Source organism: Kryptolebias marmoratus, linkage group LG5 (genome assembly GCF_001649575.2).
Source record: "Kryptolebias marmoratus isolate JLee-2015 linkage group LG5, ASM164957v2, whole genome shotgun sequence".
Lineage (NCBI taxonomy): Eukaryota > Metazoa > Chordata > Actinopteri > Cyprinodontiformes > Rivulidae > Kryptolebias > Kryptolebias marmoratus.
In genome coordinates this window covers 15962584-15981219 of record NC_051434.1, presented here as the reverse complement: position 1 = coordinate 15981219, position 18636 = coordinate 15962584, and the positions used below count along the sequence as shown (strand labels likewise).

General features: G+C 42.9%; 1 protein-coding gene across 2 annotated transcripts in view; it reads right to left on the bottom strand.

The window, feature by feature from the left end:
* Window positions 1-18636, bottom strand: part of dlgap3 (discs, large (Drosophila) homolog-associated protein 3) — a 152236-nt gene that overhangs the window by 18177 nt on the left and 115423 nt on the right. For both annotated transcript variants that reach the window (XM_025006627.2, XM_037975872.1), the window contains one exon: window positions 3190-4361. In XM_025006627.2, coding sequence (XP_024862395.1) covers window positions 3190-4287 — 1098 coding nt within the window. In that variant the 5' untranslated portion in view covers window positions 4288-4361. The remainder of the gene's footprint in view (window positions 1-3189; window positions 4362-18636) is intronic.

Below are 18636 nucleotides of genomic sequence, written 5' to 3'. Positions count from 1 at the left end.
CTTCACTTCAGCTTGCTTGCTCTGTTTTGTGTCTGCTCATCCTCCTGCAGCTTTTAGCTAGCCTTTCCCTACTTTTAGCTATAGCTTTTAGCTAGCCTTTTGCCACTTTTACTTTTAGCAACAGTTTTGTTACTTTTACCTTTTAGCTATCTTTTTGTTCCTTCTAGCAAGCCTTTTGCTACTTGTAGCTTTCAGTTTCAGTTCTGCTACTTTTAGCTTTCGGATAGTTTTTTGCTGCTTTAGTTATCATCCAGCTACTTTTAGCATATAGCCAGCCTTTAGATACTTTTTAGCTAGCTTTCTGCAGAATTAGTCAGTGGTAACCAGCTGCTTCTGCCACTTACAGCTGAGGAAATCTTTCAGCACGATTTATAGTTTCTTCATGGTGAATTTCCGCTCTGCGGTTCTGTCTGCCTGTCTCGTTAGGAGCTCTGTCATGGAGTAACAAACCCCACAGTGATTTTGTAATGGACGGGTGGAAGACTGTTAGTGCTACTCAAAGCAGGGACAATAGAAAAGCGTTTTTTTTTTAAACTCAGATTTCCGATTATTGTGGATTTCTTTTTGCAGCAACATTTACCTATATTTAGTCCGCCTCAAAGAATGTCCCCGCTGTTAAGTGTCGCTACTTGCATGGCGGCTAAGTACATATTGTTCCACAGAAAGCAGACTGATTGCTGTCTGCTGAGCATAAGACACCCAACCACTCATAACACGCACAACCCCACTTAACGGACTTGTCAAAACAAGCAATCATTTCCAGAAGTATTGATGTTTAAAGTCAAATTAAATTGTCTTGTCCTGGTAGAACAGATCGGAACCGCTGCCGGCGCTGGAGATGTGGATCCGTCTGGCAGGCCGCGGCACATCTAAGCAAATCGCAGAGCTCACTCGATACCTTTCCACCTGCCGAACCCTCCCAAGGCTGCCGGTGACGCCTGGAGGTATGGGAAAAGCTGCGGTGGAAAAGTTTCTTCCTGTGACCCGAGGTGTGAACGCGATGGCAGCCTAAGGAATGGAGGCGAATTGTGTAAGGTTTATCCTCTGAGAGCAGCAACACACACGACTCTGCTCCCTCTCCTATCAGCAAACCTCAGCTGTGTCTGATGGATGAGAGTTGGAAAAACACCAGGGACTCTGGTGGCTACCTGCTGTTTCCGTAGAAACACAGCCCGCATGGCAGCTCTACCTGAACACAGCTGGAGGTTTCTGTGTATTTTTTCTTTTTTTTTTTTTGTCTATTTGTGCTCACTCAGTTGGCTTTTAAAGGCACCCTATGGCAGCAATTACCTTTTATTATTTTGGGAGATTCACGCGCACAAAACGAGCAAACGGCCGCTGGAAAAAATTTCCATTCGAGATTAGACTGTGCGGTGTAAGGGCAGACTGTTTGAGGAGGCAGGTAAATATGTGGATCGGTGTTTTCTAACAAACAGAAAAATACCAAATGTTCAATTAGTCTGGTCAGGCATTTCTACTCGCTTTTCATATTTTACCCAAAATGGTTTTAGGAGCAAAAAGCTTTGTGTAAATGAGATGCACTGATTGCCTAAAACACTAAAGGTGTGGGTGTATTGTGAGAAATCGGGCCAGCGGAAACTAATTTGGCAAAAACAAATAATTGGCTCAACTGCTACTATCAAGCTTTGGCTACAAGTGATGTAGAAGTGTAATGTGCAGCTTTTGGAAAGATATTGCTCTTGCAGGGTATCCTTTCAGAATGACAAGGTGGAGGAAAAAAAAAAAGTTTTTAACATGTGTGGTAAATAAAACTGGCAGACATTTCGATTACCATTTTGTACCAATAGGGCGCAAAACTTTTATCATACGCTCGTATCTTCTGGTAATGTTCAGTAATCAAGCGGTTGTAGCACATGGACGGCGATGTGTGCTCATTTGTATTAAAACTTCTGCAATCGCTCAGTTGTGGTGCCTAAAACACACGTGCCAGACTCAACAGTGCAAGTGTATTGATAAAGATGCTGTGTTTGAAATACAAGGAAAAGCAAAATCTAGCCTGCTTATGTCTTTAGGTACACATTTTAAACTGCCATATTGTTTTAGGAGCTTAATGCATGATTTGAATAGAACAGCATGTTTTTTTTTTTTGTATTTTAATTTCTTCTGTCTTGAAGTTGGGGGCCATCCAGAAAACATCTGAGGTTATATCCCCAAAATACCCAGGCCTAATCATGCCAATAATAATAATAATCAATGGGGAAGAAGTGGGACGAAAGTGGGTACAAAGCAGGCTAAAATGGGCCTTAAGAGAGACCTGTGATAGATGGTGTTTTTGGAACCCAAAAAGAATGAATAGATAATGATCAAAGCTACAAAATTACAAATGGACGTAAAACGTTGATTGACTGAAGTTTTTAAAATAAAGAAAACTTGTATTCCAAAGAAAGTACCCCAATCTGACACCATGACATTGCTAAACAAATGTGCAAAATTTAAAACTTTTTTTTTTTCATTTCAAGTGGAAATGAAGTTTTATGAAGTCTAATAAGTTGTACATTTGAGGTACAACTTATTACACCTACAATTAATCGGAGTGTCTGCATAGTCTCATTATGTACAACGTACACACACAGTAATGTGACTGACAGGCTAGGACAAAGCATTTGAAGAAGACAAGGACTTTCATATTGTGATTCCCAAGCTACAGATTACGGTTTAAAAAGACATACGGTGACATTTGCTGGTTGAAATTGGTGAGTTAGCTTGTAGCTACACCTTCACCTTTGACAGTGCATATGCTATCATTTATCATTTTTTTTATAATGTGGAGTGGCTAACTTGGAGCAGCACTCCGTTCTTACAGATCAGCAAAGGCACTAAATTTAGCTGCTACCCAGTGGATTTGAGGAGTGCTCTCTGGCTGTGATTCAGATCTAGTCTATCAGGGTGTCTTCTGATTGCGAAAAGCTCAGTGGAGCCACTTTTCAAATAACTTGCTCCTTTAAGGCCGAACTCAATAAGCACTACTCTTACTTGAGTCAACAGATAGTCTACGTAATCCTGAATTATATACATCTGTAGCAGGTGAGCAGTCGTGTTTTTACAGTAAAGTAATATAGATTACCAATGTGCCTGCTCACATGTACGTGTGCATTTAAAAGAAATAGAGATGGGAGGAGAAGGTGGATATAGATGTTATAGATATAGATAATATAGATGTTCACATACCTGCAGGTAGTGAAAAGACCTCTCCTTCAGCTTACTGTCCATGGGCACTAGGGCTTTTTCATAAGCTCCACCCCTGGTGGAAGGATAAACCTCTCTGGCCTGACTCACTGTCATGGCTGACCAGGTGCTCCGTTTCAGAGAATGACCGTGGTGCCCGTGGTGTCCTCCTGCCTCACTTCCAGCTAGAGCCATGGTGGTACATGCCACGCACTCGCCGGACCCAGGCCCGCCACCGTGCTCCTTTGGTTTCTTCATGGTGAGCTCCTGAATAGCAGCGTCCAGGCTCTCGTGTCCAGTGGGATAGCCCCGCCTTCCCCCGCTGACCAAGAAGCTGCTGTCGCTGTCCAGGTTGTCGTCAGAGCTCCACCAGCCTGCCGTCCTGCTGCGATGACGCCTGCCCGACTCGTGCCGCGAGTCTCCACTCTTGCTCCGCTCCCGGGACTTGCTCCTCCTGGTGGAGCGAGACTGGTGGCCCGAGTAGTGGCCATCCTCCCCTCCACTCCGGTGCCCTCCGCCCCTCTCCCCCCGGTAGTCTCCGCCGCCCTTCGTGCCGTTGTACTCCCGCTTGGATGGCGCCTCCAGGGAATGGGACTTGGCGAAGAGGCGCTGGACGGAGTTGACCAAGTGGCGGATGCGCGACGGGCTCTCGCTACGTTGCTCGGCGCCCCCGCTTGCGGTGCGCTGGTACTGCAGCGTGTGGAAGCCGTCGGGGTGAAAGGGTACCTGCTTCTCAAACTGGTCCATCAGGTTTGGGGGAATGCGGTGCATCTTCCCTCCATGGCCTGAGGATAGGCACTCCTCGCAAGAGTCAAACGACTGAAGAGGTGGGTGTTGGCTAGGGTGCGACCGGGGGAAGGTTCCCCCTCCAGAGTGGCTATGGGAGTGTGAGTGTGAAGAATGGGAGTGGGAGTGATGCCTCTCCAGCGCCAGAGCCTCAGCTGGGCCACCTGGAGGGTAATAGTGGCCATCGCTGTGACCGTGGTAGTAGTCTCTGGCCGGGCCGTCGCAGTCCTCAGGAGTACAGTGGCAGGGGCCTCCTCCTCCGCCACCACCGGAGGAGTGCTGGGACATGCTACGGCTGACATGGTACCCTTTCATAGGCGCCGGAGCATGGTGGGCTGTCCGGGCCGAAAGGGGGCGCTGTGGGCGTGACAGGGTTGCGCCGGTCTCACCTGAAAGCAGAAGAAAAATAAGTATTTAGTGAAGGCAGGTGTCACATTCTCTTTTACTTTTTTTTATCCGCATCGCTGCGCAGACATGAACAATTCTGAATTTAAAAATGTAAAAAAATCGATTATTGTTCAATGTTTATGACACCACACTGAGGAGCACAACATGAGGTTATAAAGTAAGCTGGTAGTCGTAGCTGCTAGCCACCGCTGCTAGCCACCGCTGCTAGCCACCGCTGCTAACAGAGGATCAGAGGGAGCAAAGTCAAAGTTTCCACCTAACTCGAAAAAGGCGAAGCAAGTTACAAAGTCCACTGCAACATTTATCGTTAAGGGTTTGCGTTTGCCTTGAGTAGTTGAAAACCAGGGCTTGTGTGCCAAGTTTTCACACTTTGGATCATCCTATGTTGAAATATTAACACAGCCATTCTCACACTCTACAACGAGACTAGACTATCGTGGGAACTCTGAAGAAGGCTAATAAGACATCCAGTGCCACAGACTGATGTCACTTTGCTCAGCATTTTGACCTGTTCCTTTATTCATTTAGTTCCCAAGATCTTGTTTGAACAGAAAGGTGTTTTATGCTGCAGTGCAGAGCAAAAATGATTTGTTTCTTTTAGGTCTGAGAGATTCGTTGGTCAGGATTTAGTTTGAAGTGTGATTATGGATGCATAGAAACAATCATAATTGCAGCAATTTTTTTGCCTTCTATTACTGTATTTGTTAATTTTGTGCTCGTTTAACACGGTTTCCAACTTTTCCTATCATTACCACCAATTGGAGGACACTTGCATTGCATTCATAGTGGAAGGATGTTGTCAGGGGATTCATCAGTGATGGTAGTATTGTAAACATTAATATGGTGAGAGGCTGACTTCAGGCCTGTTTAGGGTAAATATTAGTTTTTAGTAGGACTCTCTTCAGAGGGCTATGCAGGACTTGTCATCGATAAGACAAACTACGGGCCATTTTCATTTCAACAAATTGTTTCACTTTGTCATCACATTAGAAGCTAATCCTATTACCAGAACCGTTTAATGTTTGCCTGATCTGCTTTCCTGTCTTTACTGTGATCATTTCAGTCCGACATATCATGCAGCTCAGGGCAGACGTTCCATTCACACGATCACTCTGGTTATTGGCCCATATTTTGGTTCTCTAAAAAAAAAAAAAAAAAAAAATACGATGACATCAGGGCTTTTCTGAAAATGTCAAAGATTTTCAAACAGATGCGGCTGTAGCGGCTGAACAAAAAAAAGCTTCGAGAATAAAAAAAAAGACGCAGCGCTGTTCCTCCAGGCAGCTGCAAAGACCCTCTCCTCATTGGGCACACACACAAAAAGAAATAGATGCTGGTGCTCATAAACAAACAAACAAGAATGATACAGGGACACAAATGCTCGGGCATTTTTGCTGACAGTATGATGCCTGCAAAGCCACTTAAAACAATCTGTACATCTTCAGCAGATGGACCAAATCTGCATAAAGAGACTGAGACGATCTGTGTTTGGGCGGCAAAAGCAGAGGTGGAATCCATTTAAAATTTCACTTCAGCTTGAGTACAGCTGTCAAAAACCAACTCCGAAAATCTCTGCTTGCGTGAGACACAAATGAATAGTTTCACTTAGTAACAAATCACACAGAAAGTAAAAAAAAGACTCAATTTGATTTCTTACCTAACCTAGAACAAACAGGGCTGTAGAGACCATTCATCCCACAGACTGTGATAAACCATTATTTACAGCTCATTTGGCTTTTTTTTTTAGTTTTTTTCCGCCCCCCTGCTTGTTCTTCTGTTTAGCTCCTCTGTCCCTCTCTGACATTTCACATCCTGGCACTCCCTGGTTGCCGGTTTGGTTTTCCACCCAGGCCTGCAGGGAATCTCTGATTCTTTTTAGATCTGCAGCTGAGGCGAGTTTACTGATCGCTGCCATCCTAACGCGCAGGACACAGGAGTGGCAGCAAGCATCCGGACTCTTTCATAAATCTCTGTGATTTCACTCACTGAGCATAAAATTACAATAGTTCTGTGGATCAACACAAAAACACGAATATTCCCTGAAGACAGTGACGTTCTGTGAAATGTGCGTTTTCGGAAATGATGCGTTCTTGGTGTGTCATGTTAGGTTTTGTATTTTGAAAATTGTAGAGTAAATGTATACTTATTTTTCCCAAAATGTGTTTTTAAAATGTCCCTTTTTGACAAACGCAGCTGTTTTTTTTTGTTTCCTTGTATTTTGTTAAACATAACTGCGTTCGATCTGTTGCTTTTTGTTCTGCTTCTTGAGTTATTACTGTATTTCCCCCTCTAATCTTATTTTTTGTGAAGTTTTTCTTTTTCTTTTGTTGCTCTTTGGTTGCGTCTGAACTGATTTTATTCAGTTTGTTTGTAGGAATCCGGTTGACAGAATCATCTCAGGGCGTCTTAGAGAAACAAAGGGTTGTTTCCAATCTAACAACAGATTTAATGAAACCTTCTCCATCCATCCATCCATCCATCCATCCATCCATCCATCCATCCATCCATCCATCCATCCATCCATCCATCCATCCATCGTTGGGCAAGAGAAATTTGTAGTTTTCAACACTATGAATATTTGGTTCATTTGATACTTGCACACATTTTCTTGCTTTTCCGGTAATTTCCACAGCTGGCCTGTGGTTTCCCTTCACTTTTCTCAAAGCCAACCCCTTCGGAGAGGTAAAAGCCTGACAAAACAATACCTGAGTGAAGAAAATAGGCTTGGCTGTCACAAAAAAACTAAAAAAAATAAACTACAGTTTCATTTATCCAAACTGGACAAAGTCTTTCTAGATGCATTCAGTGGAGAGTTTAAAACCTGTTTTGCTTATATGCTCAGAGGCAGTGGTGAATATTAAAATATGTAAATTTGGAGCGTTGGTCCAAAATTAATCGCAAACTATTTGAGCAAGTGTGGCCACGGATCCACCAGAATCCTGACACAGTCTCTGAATGTCCATCGGCGCAGCAGGATAACAGGGATAGACTTTTTATTTCTGTAATCATAGCTCTCAAAACTAAAAACAACAACTTTTGCCATGTCACAGGCACCTCAAAATATAGAAAAAAACTATAAAACATTTTCTTTCCCCCTCTTTCCACCTTAATTAACCTCTAAACAAGAATAAAATAAATTGGCATTGGTGTAAAATATTAGACCATTGCTTAAGGAAAAATGCATTTAGGTGGCAAAATTTTAATTGAAGAGCACTGATGTAGCATTATTATTAGCCTCATTATCCTCACAGTCTGGTTGCTATGGCTTTAGGGCAGCATGGAACCCATCTGTGGCTCGTGCGTAGATAACAACGGAGATTACTTTCTAAATGTCGTAATCATGAACTTTATTGAACTGCCACTAAATGCTGCAGCTGTAACCACATCCTCTACGCACCACCTCTTTGCGAACTACGTAACGAATCACGGCCACACAATCGCTTCGTAATGCCCGCGAGCGTTTGCCGCCATTTTTCTAAATTTGAGTAAATGGAGACGAAATTGCTCGATGAGAGCCCGAATCGAGCCGCTCAGCTGGATCGTGTGAGTGTGTTTTTTTTTTCTTCTCCACCTTATGTTTGCTGGCCGCACACAGACATGAGAGACGGGGGACAGATGCTGGGATAATCATTAAATAGAGCATGGCCTGTCCGCTTTGATTGGGTGAATGAGAGGCGCCACGGAGAAAACTCAGCCCAGCCGAGCTGTGTCATTGGTGTAGCCGAGACGACGGGCCTCTCCGAGTCAGATTCCCACCGTGAACAGATTTCTGACAGCTGTGGCACCTGGGTGGACCGGGCCACTTCTTATTTAACGTCTTTTTAAGGGGCGGCACGTGTGTTCCCTTGGAAAATATACAAATCAAAACCAATTAACTTCCCTTCAAAACCAAAAGAAAAGAACTTTTAATTTCCACGTTCTTCCTTTCAGCGTTTTCTGCACACTTCTGCGGCCACACTCCAGAACACAAACAGTGACTGCTTGTGACACTTTGTCTGTTTGGTTCGGGCGCCTCTTCTTTTACTTACTTACATCGCTGTGGAACATCTGCATGTTTCCTGCCTAAAAAGCTGCTTTGACCTACTTCAGCAACTAGCTCTAATGCTCCCATTTTTGAGCAATTTGAGCAAAAGGAGCCTTTCGGGAAGGGGGGGGGGCCCTGAAAGAGACAGAGATTTAAGGAGAATTTTTCAGACAAGTTTTGAAAAGAAGTGGTGCAGCACTGCAGACAAAGGCTACTGTATGTTGGCGTATTTTAAAATAATGTCTTATGACATATAAGTGTAATGTTCATGATACATTCTTGTTACATAGGTTGTGAATATATCGGGTTGAAAAGCAGGAAAATTAAGGTGCACTATGTCACCGTGGCCTAATTTTCTTATTGTTGAGTTTTTTTTCTTTTGCTGTTGCAATGCTTTCTTATGTGTGACATTGCTGCAGCGGTTCTGTCGTGTTTACTAGCATTTTTTGTCACGATTCTTCCTTGGGCCTGTGGTTGTAGCTAAAATACAGTCTTCTGTCAGCATCTAACCATGGTCTCACCCACCATCAGCATCTACTTCAGGGGTGTCCAATCCTGATCCTCGAGGGCCACCATCCTGCATGTGTTACTTGTTTCCCTGCTCCAACACACCTGATTCAGTGGTTAAATCACCTCTTCATGTTCTGCAGAAGCCTGTTAATCATCCATTGATTCAAATCAGGTGTGTTGGAGCAGAGAAACAAGTAAAACCTGCAGGACGGTGGCCCTCCAGGACCAGGATTGGACACCCCTGATCTAGTTCTTCTTCTTTGTCGTGGTCTCTGTTGACCTACTCCAGCAGATCTCAGTCTAGAAAAATGTCTTCTGTTCTCCAAACAAAACCCACAACAGCACCTTGCAACACCAGTTTCTCCCAGCTCCATATTTGTGGAATTAGTGACAAGTAGAGAAAGCACGGTCTTATATCAGCGCACATCATGAACATGGCATCATGGCATCAAGAACTACGTCATATTTAACCCTTATTACACATAAAAGCACCACAAGTACACCAAAATACTTTGGCAGTGCAGGCAGAGCATTTGCAGTGTAGCACAAGACTGTAATGTAATTATTGGGACACTGCTACGTAACTTCTGTTATATGGGAAGTTTCAAAGTTGATATGTTCATGGCGCAGCGGGTAGGGTGGTGATCCTCCGATCGGAAGGTTAAGGGTTCTACCCGTAGCTACTACAGTGTGCCGAAGTGTCCTTGGGCAAGATGCTGTACCCCCACTGCCCACCAATATGCTTACTGGTGTATGAATGAGGAGACGAAATAAGTGATCCAATCATCTCACTGTTTTTGTTGGTGTATTGTTCTCTTCTTGCATGTATTTGTGTGGTACATATGCCAAGAACGCCATGAAATATACCACTGATACGCAGATCCAATGAGAAACATAAGAAGGACAAACGAGGGCGAAGCCTATTACCCAGAAAACTGCCACAATGGCGTTCCAGTGCAGAGCGACTGCATAGTGAGCTTGAGGTTGTGTAATGGTATTGTTGGGTCACTGCTACGTAACTTCTGTTATTGGGTGAGGTGTACGTAATGTTTCAACACTGCTACGTTCGTACTACATTTATTGACTTGACTAATAAGTCTGTGGCAACCAGGCGGGGTTACTAAGTATGTTGGAGTATCAGATATGTAAGGAAGCAAAGTTGTGACGTTATTTTCCTAAAGTCATCTAACTCAATACACCATAGAAACACAAGGCATAAAAAGGTGGAAAACATGGAAAAAAAGTAGAGTATGCAAATCTAAAACAAAAAGTGATATTAACCCCCTAAAGAAATGTTATAGATTAGGAGATGAGAATTAAATGTACTTTTCAAGATAAACTGAATTTCTGTGATGTATTATTGTCACTCTTTCCCTTCTTCGAGATAAAGGCTAATCAAAATGGGCTAAAACAGGGGTGTCAAACTCCATTCCTCGGGGGCCGCTCTCTTGCATGTTTTAGATGTGTTCTGGCTTTAAAACACCTGCTTTAAATGGATGACTTGTTGCCATGCTCCTGGAGAACCTGATGATTTGGTGAGGAGGTAATTAAACCATTTGAATAAACCTAAAACTCCCAGGACAGCGGCCCTCGAGGCCTGGAGTTTGACACCCCTGGGCTAAAACCAAATACTTATACAGTCTAGCACTGATAACGACAGCGCCGACAATGTCAGTGCTAGCATAAATTATTTGTGTAAATTCAAAAAGATTCATACTATCAGAGAAATATTAGGTTATCAGTGTCTGGATAACTCTTATGTAGGTTCTATTTCTGCAACTGCATAAAGATATTTATATATTTTCTTTAACAAGTACAAGTTGTAAAGCACTGAAATACTTTTAGGTAAATTACAAACATTATTTTGAGATGACAGTACCAGCTCATGTTTTAACCATGACTCAACTTTAGGTCTGAACATTAGATCAAGTAACTTGTTGTGACAGATTTTTTTTTTTTTTGCAGTGCAGTGAGTTGTGAGTGTGTCCCGGCTTACGAATCAACAGCAAAGTGAGCAGCGCTGCTCCGCCCGGAGGAGTAAATTAAACCATGTTCTGTTTATTATAAAGTCTTTGGCTTTGGAGGGGCTGCCGGCAAGGAGCTGTCAGTCACAGAAACACCAGGGCAACGCCTTCACACGTGGGTGTGCACGCAGACAGCAAGAGACACGGATCCACACGGAGAACTGAACGTATAGTAAGGTAGAAAGGACCCGACTTCATGCTGGCTGTCTTTTCCCCGTACATCCTTTTCTCTTTCATCCTCTCAGTCTCTTCTCCTGACCTACTTCCATCCATCCTCCAGTCATCTCTCTCCCTCCTCGACATCAAATCTTTCATTGTTTTTTTTTTTCTTTTCCTGTAACCTGTCAGTACGTCTCTGTGGCTGTCAGCGATCTTTGTCGAGTTAATTACAAAGTTTATTTACATTCCGTTTGGGCCTCGAACACTTTGACTTCCATCAGTGTTGTCTGTTCACCGTTTCCAAGTACACTCGGCTGACGAAAGAACGTAAAAAAAACAAAAAACCTGTGAAGCACGTAGAACAGGGGTGTCAAACCCAGTGACGCAAGGGGGCCAAAATTGAAAATTTGGTCCTAGCCAAGGGAAAATCACGATCAATATTTATTAAAAATTACATAAATTAACCTTGGTTTTAGATGTATTATGTCAAATCATTCATATAGAAATATCAATTACGTTTACCCAGTTACAGATTATACAGAATTTAGAGCAAACATACTTTAATGAACAAAGACAAATAGATCAAACTTCAAAAAGCACATCATTAGCAGTCATTTCTTACGCCTCACTCAGCTTTTAAATGAATTTTTTAACAATAAAACAGATTTTAAAAAAAGCCATCAACAAAAACCTGATCATACAGAAATTAAAACTATATATTGTTGGCTTCTAAGTCACTGCCAAGAGAAAATTTCACTAATTAGGCTCAGTTTTTTTTAAGCAAAATAAGAATCAGAGACTCGATCTGTCCCAGACTAGAGGGCTGGACCTAATGAAATCTAAACGTTATCTTGGGGGCCGGATGAAATGTTACGGAGGGCCGGATCTGGCCCGCGGGCCTTGAGTTTGACACGTGTGACGTAGAAGGTTTGGTCTGATCTGGACATAATTTGGTCCACATGCAGTAAGTCAAAGACTGAGTGAAGGTCACCAGACACAAATGTCTGGTATTAGACAGCATTTGATGACGTTTGATAGGGGTGGTGCTGTGGGTGTTCTGGAGGTTGGGTGGTCGTATCAGGCAATTGCCCAACATGTGAGGTGTGCTAATGTCACAGTTCCTCTATGTTGAAACACGAGGGCACCCACAAACATAGTGAAAGTTCTGGTTGGGGGGCACTGCATTGTGTGCTGAGCATTACAGAACCCAATGATATCTGCACCTGTCAGCCAGACTCAGTTATTGGGCTCTTTGCATCCAGCACTGTGTCTCAGCCAGACTGCCGTGGTCACAGTCTCATGGTTCTTGGCTGCCATTAACAATAAAGCAAAGACAGCTATATTGAGAGTGGTGTCAGAACCAGGAGGTCCAGACTGATGGTCCTCTGTGCATTACCACAGAGGACCGTTGTGTGCACACATGGCACCGCTGTACAGAGAGTCAGAGGATTTGACTTCAGGTCGTCTCTGACAGTAGTTTGGGGACCTTGACAGCGCAGGACTACCACAGTGACACCCTGCGTCTGCATGTCTCTCCCCCTAGTAAGACAGCACCCTGCTACAGTCTTTCAGCAAGACAACACCCAAACCACACACGTCACAGGTTCCTGTTTGCATCATGGTGACGCCCTCCCATGGTCAGCCACTCAAACATGCATGGAATCAGCTCAGACCCCGAGCCAGCCTGCAGGATCTTGAGGACCTGTTGTAACTGCGGTCCGGCATGCTAAAAGCGGCTGTATGACTTTTTGTTCCGTACTGAATTCCTGTTTGTATCAAGACCAGAAGAGGTGCCACACCCTGCAGACATGGAGCCAGCCGTGTGTCCGTGCCCTCCATCTAATCTGATGTTATAATCATCGGACTACAGTCACATGACCTTTCAATACGTCTACGCTCATTTCACTTTCGCCACTTCGTCCGGGTGCTTAACTCTGTCAGCGAATGTAGATAATTGAGGTATTACAGTTTTATGTCCACTCATTATGCACACGGCCGATTCCACACAAAGACTTCAAGGTGCTTCTTTGATCTTTCCCAGCTTTCTTCTTCCCTGGTTTTCTTTTATGTTTCCAGACGCCTCGCAAATCTTCGACCGAAATGCACCTTCATCATTTAGGCTACACGCTTCTGTCTCATTCTCTTTACATTTCTATTGCTCTGCAGACAGCTCTACAACCCCCTCCCCTTTCCCCCGTCCGAAACACCCAGTCGCAGCTCACTCGGAGCTGTTTAACGTCCTCTCGTTGTTTAACACCGCTCGGCATGGACAGGGTTGGTCGCGAGGCCTCGGTTTGAAGCTGTTTCCTTTTAAATATTCATGTGATCACGCCGGCTGCTTTGACCCACTTTGCTAACAGCTGAGGCTTCCTGCTCTCCGTCGTCTCTTTAAATACTGGGTCAAAAGGTACGTCACATCAGTGGGATACTGTACACTCAACATCTGGGGAAGATGAATTGATGAATGCTGTTTTTTGTTTTCATTTTAAATATACTTTTTTGTCAGGTTAGATGAAAACTTTGGTAGCAGATTTGCATGAAGATCAATGGACAGCAACATCTTGAGCCAATGAAGGAGCACGTAATTCGATCGCGAGGAATTAAACTTTTGCCACGATTCTAATTTATCCAGGAAGACTTAATAAAGAAGACTTTTAGATCTGGCAGATCAGACTGGAATGAGCAGTGATGGGTTATGAAGCCTGACCCACTGATGGCAGAGGGCATGAATAATGCAAAGTAGTTTTTGATTAGTTTATGCACTTTAATTAATCTCGGAAGGGAATAACGATAGTGTTTTGAGAAATGTGCGTTTTTACGCAGGATTAGATGAAAAACATTCCTAAATCTATCGTTTTGCAGGTGGGGTACACAATTAAAGATAATTACAAGAGTGCTGGGTGGCATCTAATTTATTTTTGTTGTCCCACGGCTGGCAGACGAGTAAACAATCCCAGAACAACTAGATTAAACAAGCCCAGCAGAAAAAACTGGAATGGATAGAATCGTCTAAAGTGGAACAATTTCAAATTAAAAAGGAGCTAGCATTCCCTGAAGGAAGTTATAGTTGTTTCTGTCAAACCTTGAAAATAACATTAGGCGTAATGTCACACAACGTCATGAGATCTCACACAATCAGTTAGTGCTTACAGTATGTGTTGTGAATGACTATCAGCTACTACCACACCAAATTTTAGGTCGACATCTGTGAAATTGACTGAGCTACAGTCATTTGTGTGTTTTCCAAGTTCAATTAGCTGTGGTGGCCATCTTAAATTGGGTCGACTACAAAAGTTGATCAGTTATAGATGTTCATCCAGTGATTCATTTCTGAGAGTTTCATCAAAATCCATTCAGTGGTTTAGGAGATATTTTGCTAACAGACAGACAAGGCTGTCTCCAACAGGTAATGCCAAAAGTTTTAAAGAAAGATCTTGTGAGACCTGGTGTGTTTATGAAGGACTATCAGCTACCACCACACCAGATTTTAGTTCAATATTTACAAAATTAGCTAAGTTAGAGCCATATTTGCGTATTCTAAGGTTGCTTAGCTGTAGCAGCCATCTTGAATTGGCATGACTCCAGAGGTTAATCAGATCAAGATGTGCATGCAGTGGTTAGGTTCTGAAAGTTTCATTAAAATCCATCCAGTGATTACTACAACCTGGATAAGTTTAGGTTTAGACGTAAAGACGTATCTCTCTGGTTTTGAAGAGACCAAGCTCATGATTGGGCATTTCAAGCCAAAATATAATTTGAGAATCACAAGCAATTTTTAGATTAGTTTTCAAAATGCACAACCTCCTAATGGAAAAAAAAAAAGCCCCAAAAGAACAAGTGTGAGCGATTCACACCTTTTAACAACGTGTTCATTTCCCTCTTTACTCATATTCTGTTAATTACCGGAGCTCACAAAGTATCAGCACAATCTGTTGCTTCCATGTTGCTGAAAAATACACGCTGACCTTAAGGAGGTGATTCTAAACCGAAAATTTCAACACATAGCAGAAGGAATTGCTGATATTATTAATGTTATTTCCACAATTATCCTGATAAGGGCTAATGATCACAGTTGTTTTATTATTTACAACTATTGCTTAATTAATATTTCTGTTTAAAAATATGCCTTTGCACAAAGTCGGGATAAAGACCTGCAGTAAATGTGGTGATTTTACTCTGCTTTTGCAAAACTCTCTTTGGTGGAGCAGAGATAATACTCAAATTTCTCTTATTTCTGTTTCTTGTGGATATTTGTGTGTATAAAAGTGTAAATGTGTAACGGCTCAATCAATCAGTGATGGGGACAGGTTTCGGCAGCACAGTTTCAACTCTGTAGTTCTTTCTGGACTTAGACGAAACTCACAGATGTGCCACGGGGTCTCGAGCGCTGCAGGAGGAAGTGGAAAAGAGAGCCCTGCGTTTGTTGGACTGTTTGGTGCACAACAGGTTTGCAGGAAACCAACCCACCCAGATCAGCACCTTCTGTTCGACTCTCGCCACCAGTTGGAACACAAACCTTCCGATGGTGCCCGTTTTAGAAAATCGGTGTTTGCGTCCAGGTCATTCTTTCTGTACTACAGTGAAAAACGAGGCATCAAAAATCTGCTTACGACTAAATGTTTTTTAAAAAACATGAATGTTTGAACCTACAGCAGCAAGGTAGGAGCAACACGAAACCACAGAAGTTGAGACTTGAAAAAAATATCTGAGGCGTACTTTTAGTTTTCAATCAGGGATACGACCCATTCATTTACATGGAGGTAAACCTATGCTGCAATTAGCCTACAGAGGGCGCTTGTGCTGCTTCGACTTCTGCATCACGTTCCTGTGTACAGTTATTAATATATGTTGATGTTCTGGATTTACACATGAACAGGTAAATCCATCAAACAGAAACCCATATAAGAGTTTAAAACATGTATAGATTTTAAAGGACAGACATTGTTAGCGAACCGGCTAACAACAGTAAACACTCAGCAGCACAAAGTGTGTTTTTCCTACTTTGTTTCCAGACTCTATCCTAATGGGAGACAGCGGCAGTGCATCACTTGGCCCGGTCGGCCCAGCTTTTTTATTGAAACAGACTAATACTGCGAGGCAGTGGGTATTGTGCGCCTGAATACGGGCTTTGTTTGACTGCTGATACAATGAACCGGGCTACAGTGTGGTCACAGGCAGATATGTCGACCCGTGTATGAAGACATGAGGGGAATCTGCACAGAACCCGTACAGAGCCGCGGTCAAACAATGGGGAAGTTTTCATCAATATGTGCCAGTAGAGCGGACTTCAAAGATATTATTAACCGCTGGCACACCGCAAAGCCATAATGGGGAGCGGGACAGACAATAGTGAAATGTGTGAATATGTGATTGGCTCAGCTTTGTGCTGGCGCGCTCCGCCATCGGTGCCAGACAAAGGCACGCATGCTGGGAAACTGGCAGGAAGACTAAGTTGCTTTTCTCAGCTTTTTGCCATCAGTGATCTATTTTCATTTTTTTTTATTGTTTTTTTTTGCCTTTTCTCTCTCTCTCTCTGATATGGACACACACATTCACACACACACACACACACACACACACACACACACACACACACACACACACCCACACACACACACACACACACACACACACACACACACTCTCTCCTCTGAAGCTGTGACTGCCGTAACTAAACCATTATAATCCAGGAAGAATCAAGGCTGATGAGAAAGATGGAATATTTGAAGGGTGACCCTGAGAAGGCGAACGGGAAAAGATTTGAGCGCGACGCTTCGTTGGACAGCTGACTGCGGCTCATCAACACATACAAAGATGAGGGCAGAAGATACAGGAAGTGGAGATATTATGTATATAATGAAAATAGCATTCCTTGTAAAAATGCATATCGCCTTCTGCCTTACCTGCTGAAGTTTTAAGCAAATCTTGTGCTCAGGGTACGTGTTGCGGGTGACTCTCAGCTACCACCACATCACATTTTAGCTCAACGCCTTGCAGAACTGACTGGGTTGTAGCCATTTCAGTGTTGGCTAAGGCTGATTAGCTGTAGTGGCCATCTTGAATGGGGCTGACACCAAAGGTTCATCAGTTGTGGACGTACACGACAGGCAGCCAAACAAACACATGCATACAAGCAGTTACATGATTGCCCTTCAGGAGAAGGCACTGTTGCAACAGACTTCTTGTTGGCCGAAGGTTCATTTAACAAGAAGGCGGTGGAAATATGCACGCTGTAGGTAAAAGTGATTAAAATGGCTTTAAGAGGCCGAAAAACAGACACAAGAGAGATGTTGGTTAAAGTATGAAAACGTGGCATTTAAGCCAAATAAATAAGTACATAACAACAACCATTAGACTATTTTGACTGGAATAAAACATGGTTTTATATCTTGTAGCAATTCTAGGAAAGAAAATGCAATTAGCGATAGATTTTCATTCAAAATTTTTATGTGGAAATCATCTCAAGACCCCAAGACCCCCAAAATGGGGTCTGGACCCCAACTTTAGGTACCACAGCCTTCTCTACACTTTTACTTTACAGCAAAAATTGTATCAGAATTTGTGTCCTGATTGTAATAAATGTCTATTTTAAGCTCTCATCTGCTTTGCATTCATAGTAATGACAACAAATAAGTGCTCCCCAGGTGAATGTTTCTCTCTTCTATTTAATTTTTTTTTTAAAGAACAGCTCCGTTTCACCTTTGTTTCTGCGAACCTAATGACAAAACACACGCTTAGCGTTAAGCTGTATGTTTATGCCACTGAAAGCCGCCTGAGAGGGCTTCTGGCTGTGACCTAATGAGAAGGAAAATACCAACACTACTTTAGCAGAGGGCTGCTCACTTGTACTTGGCCTTCATTTTCCCTCTCAGATAACATGAGAGCGGAAAGTGATCAAAGGCGATGTGAGAATAGCATAACAGGCCCATTCAGAGAGGCAGTGATTACACATTAGGCCCTAACCTTCTGCTGGAGAGTCCTGCAGCGCACGAACGCGCCGTGCGTGCATAGTTAAAGGCAATTTGTACCCTTCAGATCTGATTCTTATCGAGAACGTTCACAAAACTCTCTGTTAATTTAAGCTGTTTAGAGAGCCTCAAAGCTGAATGTTTGCCAAAGAAAAGGGACTTTCGGGAAAATTGTCAGTAAAATTATAGGGCAACTGTTATTGTGCAGACTTTTTATCCAACCTAATTACAAAAAATAAATTTCCCTAACTTGGTTTTATCAGCGGTAATAATTTTAGATCCTTTTATTAACTTCCATGAATCTTCCATCGTTCAAGTTTGCCAGTTTCTTCCTCTGTGTACAATCAGACGTGACCGCAGCCTTCCTATAGGCTGCGACTGTTGGAGACTAGTTGGCGATTTAAAATTGCACGAAAATAGGCTGATTTTTCATTGCAGTGTTTTCGACTAGTGAGCCGAGAGGCCAATCTTTTTAAAAAAAACACCTACCTACTTTTCTGTGCAAAGCTTCTGAAATTGTATCCCACGTTGTGGACATTCTTTTGTTGACCACCTCTCATTTGTTTCCATC